At 47.3% G+C, this 9,525-nt stretch overlaps 1 protein-coding gene across 2 annotated transcripts in view; it reads left to right on the top strand.

Moving 5' to 3' along the window:
- The window catches only part of NDEL1 (nudE neurodevelopment protein 1 like 1), a 39,279-nt gene extending 33,446 nt beyond the window's left edge, over nt 1–5,833 (top strand). For both annotated transcript variants that reach the window (XM_018566984.1, XM_018566983.1), the window contains one exon: nt 5,749–5,833. In XM_018566984.1, coding sequence (XP_018422486.1) covers nt 5,749–5,756 — 8 coding nt within the window. In that variant the 3' untranslated portion in view covers nt 5,757–5,833. The remainder of the gene's footprint in view (nt 1–5,748) is intronic.
- Nucleotides 5,834–9,525: the final 3,692 nt, after the last annotated feature.

Raw genomic sequence — 9,525 nt, 5'->3', positions numbered from 1 at the left:
ACACATCACTGCTGCATTCACAGCCCGGACGGAGATCAGCAAGGAGCTGATCTCCCGTCCTCCTCCTCCTCCTCCTCCTCCTCCTCCTCCTCCTCCTCCGTTTCAGTGGTCTGAGGATCCTCCAGTCATTGCGTGTATTGGACGTGAGGACGCAGAGGGACATCTCATGGCTGCAATGTAGGAGGAAGAGAGGCTGGAGGTGAGCACTGTGACAGCCGACCGGCTCCCAGGTTCAGGTGAATGAGTTTTTGTTTTTTTGAGTCCCTAGACTGAAAGGTAGCCCCACTGCAAGGGGTCATGAAAATTTTGCCCGGAGTTCTGCTTTAAAGGGCAACTATGAGGCGAGTGAAAAATCATAGTTCGAGCCGACGTGTGAAAATGAAACTGTCACACGTCGGCTCAATAGATCGGGAAGTGAGCGAACGCATACCGTCGCACGCTCACTTCTCAACCGTGTCCCTGTAGAGAGCCGTGACTGTCACTCACGGTTCCCCGCAGGGATTCCCCCCTGTCCGATCCTCCAGCGCTAACTGGCGGAACCGATGGGGAGGGGGCGGGTACAGCTGGCTCTAGATAGGCAGAGCCAGCTGTCAACTCGCGAAGCTGGGTGGATCCAGACAGTAATGTCGGGATCCGCCCCGGCTGCGGCGGTCTCAGTATACCGCGAGCTGTAGCTCCCTATATACTGAGCTTTGGGTCACGGTAGGAGGTTTAGTTTATGTCCTCCCGTGACCCTTAGCAGAACTATGTGGAAAAGCACACTGACCCCATAGTTCTCTTTTAAGCTGAACTGAAATATCATTTTGCGTTTCTGTGCAATAATAATTTAAGGATCTCTCTTATACAGCTCCGTTCCTTCGCCTGAATGCCATGTGAATAAGTCTCAGCAGAACAGCCTGTTAATAGGATTAGCAAGTCACAACAAGGCCTGACACTGCAGGCAGCGGAGTGCTGTCAACGTGACCGAGCTGTAACTTAAGGGTTTATTTTTCCTCAATTCTAGCAGAAGTGTTTGTTACGCCGAGTCTTATTTCTAACAGGAGACAGCTGGCATTCCATTCAGGGGCACAGGCAGGGAGCCTTACACGTCTTATCCCATTAAAGTTATGTCATTGCATGTTAAGATGCTCGCAGTGCTAAAGATGTGCCAGTTGAATCCAATCACTGAAATCTCATAGAAGCTTTAACACCTTTTAATGTCCTTTCTGAAGTTATTTTCGGTCTTTTAAAATCTGCAGCGTTCATGAAAGTAATCCCTGGGGATCCTGCCACCAAGGTCCTGGTTCAGGCACTTCCTGTTTATGGGGTGATGGCTCCCTCTCAGTTCTCCTGTGTTGTCACATGCTGCCCCGCTAGAGACTACAAGCAGCCGTGCCAACACAGATGCTCCACCGTTGTCAGCATCAGGACGCCGGTTCAGAAGGATGTGCAGCAGATGCTCGAGCAAGTGCACGTAGACAGGAAGTGGCTGGGGGGGGGGGGGGGGGGAGGATTAAAAAAAAGGTTGGAACAGAATTAAATAGGAAAGGAATATAGAATTGTTCAATACACAGAGAGGAATTTATGAAGACTGAATCTGGAGCAGTTGTGCACGGCAACCAATCAGCGTCTAGCATCAGCTTGTTCAGTTACACTTTGAAAATGAAAGCTGGAAGTTGATTGGTTGCCATGCACAGAAAGAGTAACTCCAGATACTTATGAATTAACTCTTCTTTTAGCACTGGGAGAGCTATTAGTAAGCTACTAAAGAGCCTGACACCCATAAAAATGTTGGGTCTGTTTCTGCACCTTTACCTGCATCATGCCGATTGACAGTCCAGCTTCCATAGAGCAGAATTGGGGACGTTTTGTATTTCAGGGAGCAAGGCTTTTTTTTTTTTTTACATGCCAGGCAGAGGCACAGGGACCCCATGTCTGCTAATACTATACAGAGCATGCGCATTCCTTTTGTGCATGACACAGCGATGTGCAGACAGTTTGAGGCTTGTGTGCCTCGCTGCTTATTTCCAGCTGGTTAGTATAAAGCTGTCAAGCTGTATAGAATTCTGCATCCTATGGAGCGGTGTACTGATGTACCAGGATGTAGAGTGACCCCCCTAAGGCAGGGGTAGCCAAATTCCGGCCCTCCAGCTGTGGTGGAACTACAAATCCCATGAGGCATTGCAAGATTCTCACAGCCACAGGCCTGACTCCCGGAGAGAGATGCATCATGGGATTTGTAGTTTCACCACAGCTGGGGGGCCAGAGTATGGCTACCCCTGCTCTAAGGGCTAGTTCACACCAGATGCAGCCCATTCCGTTTTGAGCTGCATCAAAAACGCATCACAATGCTTTCCTATGGGACTCTTGTGCTCTGTTCACACCAGTGCAGTCCGTTTCGATGCAGTACAAAAGTACTGTTTGCCCTATTTTAGCTGCATCGGATAGCGATGGAACACATCAAAAACGCATGCAAACGCAACAGAACGCACCTGAAATCCCATTTTTAGCACACAAAAAACAATCGGATTATATAGTGTTTGGCCATAAATACTTAATAAATACCTCCAGTCTAGAAGGGGTTAAAATCCTGCCTTCAAAAGTCGCCTCCCTCCAGCTTTCAGTTTGCAGCCAAAAGTCTGTCTGGTGTCTAATGTGGAAAGTATTATGTCTAAAATGGTATTTCCTTCGGTAATTGGCTCAGTGCAATCTGTCCCGGCCCGTCTCTATTATAAGCTCGGTGACCTTGCTGAGTCCTTTAAAGGTTTATTGCACGCAGGAGGGTCGGCTTACTAAGAATAAAAGTTTACCCGGAATCGCAAGGTTTTTTTTCCCCTTGTTTACTTCGGCAAGTTCCTGCTTAGTTTTTAATTTTTGCAGATTTGTTTTGAAGAAATACTTTTACGTAAAAAGATAATGGAACCCGTGTCCTATACAAAGACCTGTGAGCAAGGGGTGGCCCATACATACACTATATTGCCAAAAGTATTGGGACGCCGGACGTTTACACGCACATGAACTTTAATGGCATCCCAGTCTTAGTCCGTAGGGTTCAGTATTGAGTTGGCTCCGCCCTTTGCTATAACAGCTCCGCCTCTTCTGGGAAGGCGTCCACAAGGTTTAGGGGTGTGTCTATGGGAATGTTGGACCATTTGTGAGGTCAGGTACTGATGTTGGTGGGAGAAGGACGGGCTCGCAGTCTACGCTCTAATTCATCCCAAAGGTGTTCTATGGGGTTGAGGTCAGGACTCTGTGCGGCCAGTCACGTTCCTCCGCCCCAAACTTCGCGTTTGTTGCATGAAGATTTCATCTCCATCCCTGTTGCAGTGACAACTATGAAGCTTTTTATTTGTCATCACTTTCTACCCCAGGAACGGTGGTCACCGGAACAAAAAAAAAGAGGATAAAAATTGAATTCGTATTTAAAAATAAATTGTTACTATACATTTTATTCTAGAACTTGTCCAGTTTACAATGACCCTCAATGTGATTCTGGTACAAAGCATTGCAAACTTTTTTTTTTAGAAATAAAATACTTTTTTTATTCAATTTTGCACGAAAATTAGTGAACAAAACGGGGAAAAAAAAAGAATTGGGAAAAAGTTGTTTTGGATTTAACTGTAAAAGATTAATACCAATAGACTTTGCTGGGCTACTGCGCTTTATATTATGTACTTTGCTTTATTAAATAAACCCATTTTGTGTGGGGGGGACGGGAGGGTGTACATGAGAATGTTTCTGATTTGTTCTTAACTCTCTGCTGTGTGATAATTTGCATTTGTCTGTGATGTCATTCTAACAGAGCTGCTCCTCCCCTCCTGTGTTTAGAGTAAGCAGACCCCGCCCCCGAGGATGCAGCAATAAGCACACGCTCCCTCCCACCCTGCAATGTCACTTCTAATAAATGGTTACGTGGCACTGACCATTTATTCTCTGCATCCTCACCCCCCTTCATCCTCACCCCCCTTCATCCTCCCCCCCCTTCATCCTCATCCCCCTTCATCCTCACAAGTCTTAATGTCTGCATACAATGCTCTGTTATGATGAATTTGCAGAATGTGAACGCAGGTCCTTTTTATTGGTGCATCTGATCATGAGACTTCTTGTATTCTGTTTTATCTATATTGCTGGTGTTTGTGGATAAACAACTCTTATTGATCCCACTCCAATCTCTAAAATGGATCTATCGATTTGCAGTATTTTTATATAGGCTTGGTTTAGAGCATCGGTTCTGAGCTGGCGGGTCGTGACCCCGTGTTCAGTGGAGCAAAACGAATGGCAAACGCACTCGCCAATTTGTTACCAGCTTTACAGCGCGGTGCACACGGAAGGGCTTTAAACAGTAACAGCAAAAAGTTTCCCAGCACACTCACCCGCCAGCAGGCAAAAAAACTTGTCTCACCGCTAAGGTTAAAACCAGACTAAAGGTCCCCATACACTGCACGATTATCGTGCGAGAATCGCGGGAAATCCCGCGATCGTACGGTAATCGCAAAGTCTACGGAAGGCGTGCGACCGTTTCTACTGTACGGTCGCACTTCTTTTGTAAGAGTAAGTGGCGTGCTTGTTCGACAACTGCCGAACGGGCCGGTGTGCGCACACTGCCCGTTTGCAGTCATGGGAAGCCCGCCCCTAAGGGGGGCGGTCTTGCGATGATCGCAAGTACGATCTGCCTGTCCAAGATGGGCAGATCGTACGTTTTTTAAAATTACTTTACAACCCTCGCAAGACAAAAGTCTTGCGAGGGTTGTAAAGTGTATGGCCACCTTAACATTGGGCATCCGATCGGGTCCGCCTGAAAAACTGACATTCGGACTTAATCGGACCGCCCACGTGAGAGGGGCTTAAGGTTGGGAAGAACATCTATCCGTTCTTCGAGCGTCTCCATTGTGAAGATTTCCTCACTTCCTGTCTATGAGACTTCCTTTAACACCCAGACGTACATCCAGACGTGGGAAGTGACATCATATCCCCCCAGTGGGGACACAGCAGGAGAATTTGAGAGAGGTTCTAACCCTTCATTGTACTGGGAAGAGAAGTATTTCCCTGGAAGTGAACCAAAGACCCTCCACACCACATTGCTAACCATCAAGAAAAGAGTAGAGAAGGTTTAAAACCCCTTGCAGGTCATTGCTGGGGGAGATTCACCCTCTTTATTTGCCTTGGTCACCATTGCCACAAAGTCAGTGAGGGGAAATTCAACGCTTTACAGTTGTCACCAAAACAGGAGGTAAGGGGAAATCTTCCAACAGGGGCACCCTTTCTGGTGACGGCTACAAGGGGATTTTCCGTCATTTTGTTGATTTGCTCTCACTTCTTGTTGCAACTGTGGCACAGGAAATGAAGACAAATCCCCCCAACAGGATACAAATGGCAAAAAATACATAAACTGGTGGGTTTTAACCCCTTCCCTACTCTATCCAATACTGGAAGGGGATTAGGAGAGGACCCTTCCAGGGACAGACCGTCCTCGTGTCTCTGCCAGGACCTCCCATGGCAAGCTGTCCATGTCTGCTGATTTTAGAGCCAGGCTCCGATCTTTGCGCACCCCTCGGCTCTGCAGGGGAAGGAAAAGGTTTTTTTTTCAGACATTTGATTGCCATTGGTAAGTTTTTTTTTCACTTTATAAGCTGCCCGATTTGTGGCTGAAGTGGTTGGAGTTGCTTATCCTGTTCTACGGTCTATTTATTACCAGCCTGAGAAATGTGACAGTCAGCGGCGAGTAACTGTGAATGCGAAGTGTACTGACCCCGTGTTTTCTATCTGCAGGGCAATGAACGGCTACGAACCTCCAGGCATTCTTGGATCGCGGCCTCCGTCTCCGCCCGGGATGCTCCCACTCAGTGTATGAACACAAGAGGCAGAGAGCAGACTGCTAAACTTTATTCGTCGTCGTTTCTCTGCAGAAAGTTACAAAAGAACAAAAAATCAAAAAAGAAGCTTCGTTTTAACCCGTTCACTGCCTAGGAGAAGGAGTCGCCTCCACGCAGCCCTAGGAAAAAAAAAAAAGAGGGTTCATCTCTATTTACTTGAGCTGAAAAATGAGGATGCGCAATATAATCTCCGGCTGCCTCCATCTTGGACGCTTTGTGACGCCGCGGACACCGCTTCTATGACCCTTTTTATTCCTTCTCGTGTCCTGGTTTTGCTGTTGTGCTGTGGACTGGCTGTGGCATCGTCTCAAGAAAGGGCAACAAGCATCATCGTCCCAGTGTCTACACCTCACTGCTCCTCGCGCTACTCCCCGCGGAGGCTTTTTCGACGCAGCAGGCGGACAATGGGGACGTGCGTCTCGCGCCTGCTAAGAAACGCACTAAGCTTTTGGGGGGGCCTGTGGACTTTACAAGTGCCCCCGAAAAATAGTCTTTCTATTCCTCTGGTTTATCTTACAGGGTTCAATTTCACATTAATGAGAATGTGTGTTGGTTTTTTTGCTTTCCACTCCCTCCTCGCCACTTTTCGGAGGCCAACTCCAGCCAGCAGTGATATTCCATTTTTTTGTTTGTCACATGACTGCTTCTTTGGTCTCTTGGTTATTCCAGTGTTAGGGTCACCCTAGCAAAATGCCCAGTGACGCACCATTGCAGCGGTAGATGCATACTTGAGGTGATGGTGTCACCCTCCAGTGGGGGGCCTTCAAGACCGACACCTTATGGCGCTGCAGGAGGACTGGAGACCAAATATTGCAGGGCAAGCGCACCACTGGAGGCTATAAGAGACCAGGAGGCTTCACTACCACAGGTGACAGGTTAAATTGGAAATATCTCTTGGGGCGGAGGTGACCTTTTCAAATGGTTTTGTCAGTATGAGTTCTAAGGTGCCGTTGACATTTCGATGGCATATAACGGTTCTTTAAAAAGCTACTTGTTTTCGTTCTAACCCTTTGACCCCCAAACTTGTCGTCCCGTATCCCCTGTTTCTGTGGATCCCCACCCTAGTGAAAACGGACTCAAGACGGATTTCTTTTGTTGTTTGTATGCAGAATCTTGAAGATTGGTAATCGTAGCTCCTATGTGGGCGTCTTTGCACGGTGGTGTTGCCGGCGTACAAATTGAAACATTGCCTATAATTCATTCCCCATTAATTAAAGGGAGAGGGCCATTTAAAGGGTCGTTCTGGGGGTGATCATCAAACAAGACTCTGTCTCTGCTAGGACCTCCCATGAGGAGCTGTCCATCTCTGCTGATTTTTGAACCGGATTCAGACCTTTAAGCAGCCCTCGGCTCCGCAGAGGAAGGACTACTGTAGGCACACCACTCAATTTAGTACAAAACCACAAGAATTGCTTCTTCCTGTGTCAGCTTTTCTGGTCAGGAAAGGTAATGACCCAGATCAGAGGTCTGCCCTTGGGCCCCAGCAATGTGTGTGTGTTCCAACATGCAAGCTAACCGATGCACACCGTGTCATATGAGCCACTAGTACAACCACCCAAATTCCACCGTTGTAATGCCCGATATATTAGCTTGCGGCTGAAAGTGAATGTTGAATTTGACCCCTTGTGGACATTCGCTTGAGTTAAAATTGGCACGCTGTGCAACGCGGGTGGTTTCCAGCAAAGGGATTAGACCTCGCAAGCAGTTAAGATAATAAAGTTCAGTGGTATAGGGTTTCATTAAAACATCCGACCCAGACCCCCTTCACAGTGTCACCATTCCCACCCGGCTCTCCTTCCGTCTTGGCTTGCATGATGCTTCCAGCTATAGGGGACTAGGTGACCTCCTTCCATGGTGAAATGCTCGGGCCTACTTCCTAAGCTCAGCCCATCATGTGACCTAAAGGGGTGACAACATTGCTCCCTGTAAGCTCCACACTTGGCATTTTGTGACAGGAGTGCTGTGAAGGTAAATTTAACTGGGCCAGGGGGTGGGTTTTAAAGAAACCCCTTTACTTTGCATTGACTGGCAATGTGACGGGGGGCCGTAGTATATCCGTTCCGCTGATGTTTAACAAACACCACGTGGGCAAATTCTCTATTTTTATTGATGAATTTTGTCGTGGCCAGTGCTCTCCTTTTAATCACCTGAGGGGCTGCCAACGGTTTATGTGGAAGAACAAACCACTTTAAATCTCTTCGATGATCCCCCTTTAAATTGCCCAAATGGCCATAAAAATGGGAGGGTTTTCTTGGTACTACCTGTTCAGTGATTATACAGCCCTCAAGATCCACAAGGGCTGTGTGAAGCATGAGGCCTTATCTGAAATCCTATGCCGAGACTGGTCATCAGGGAGGAGATGGTAGGGTTGTACCATGATGAGATTACTGACGTATTGTCAGCTTTAAGTGAATGGGGGATGTAACATGCTCTATCTCTTTTATTGGTGAATTTTGTTGTGGATGACATTCACCTTTTAATTAGCTGAGGTCTGCAAACGGTTTATTTGGAAGTGGAACCTGTTTTAAAGGCATATTTATGTATAAAATACCCAAACCACCCCCACTTATTTTAATCACAGGGTGCATCCTATAACATGGCTCCACCCACACAGCCGTAACATCTAGACCTTGGATTGTTTGTTAACAATGACTACAAGTCCCATCTGCCGCCAAGCGCAGAGCAGGCCAGCAATCCCTCCTCCCTCGCCGCTCTGTAGTTTAGAGGATCTTCCTGAAGCTGCGTCCTGAACCAAGGCTGAAGGTGACCAATAATAGAGCTTAGCATTGCAAACGGGACACACTGGCCGTAGTTGCAATGCTCTGCTGGCCCCAATGCAAAAATTTAATAAATCCACATTCCCCCCCCCCCCTTCCTTTTTTATTTCCTCTTCCTCCCCCCTCTTCCTTTTTATTTCCTCTTCCTCCCCCCTCTTCCTTTTTTCTTTTTCCCTCTTTTCTTTTATTATATCAATATTGGTGCATGTACTAAATTTATGTGCCAGCACAGGGGCGGATATGGGTGCACCGTGATCAAGTGACTGACATATTAGCTGATTTGAGGGCTCTAAGTGGCTGCGCAGACTTGATCTGTCACATAGAAGCTTTCCTTCCCTGGAGAATCTTCACAAGTGGACATCGGTTTTATTATAAGGACACGTTCCTCAAAACCACGGTTGAAAATTATTTAAAGTGCATGTCATTGCAAAACTTTCTTTTTTGAGGTTTCAAATAGAGTTGGGAAAGGGTTAGAACTTGTCAGATTTTTTTTTTTTTTCTGCTATCCAGAGCTATGTGAGAGATTTCCCCTCCCAGGGATGAAAGACTTCCCCCTGGCTTCCCTCCTGGGACAACAGACTTCCCCCTGGCTTCCCTCCTGGGACAACAGACTTCCCCCGGGGACAGCGGACTTCCCCCTGGCTTCACCCCCGGGGACAGCGGACTTCCCCCTGGCTTCACCCCCGGGGACAGCAGACTTCCCCCTGGCTTCCCGTTTGATAAAACTGTTCTCAACAAGATAGAAATTGAAGGAAAATCTCTGACAGAGCCCCAGAAAGCACACGTTTGGGATGGACTTGCCCTTTAACCTGTCAGCACATATTGATATGAATTCTTCCTGCACATTGTTTTAAAGCACACTTAATTTTAACAAGTCGACCCCCCTCCACATCCTC

The sequence above is a fragment of the Nanorana parkeri genome, unplaced genomic scaffold (assembly GCF_000935625.1).
Source record: "Nanorana parkeri isolate BGI_ZX_2015 unplaced genomic scaffold, ASM93562v1 scaffold994, whole genome shotgun sequence".
NCBI classification, from domain to species: domain Eukaryota; kingdom Metazoa; phylum Chordata; class Amphibia; order Anura; family Dicroglossidae; genus Nanorana; species Nanorana parkeri.
Note: the sequence above shows the minus strand (reverse complement) of the source record. Positions and strands in the feature narration are given on the sequence as shown.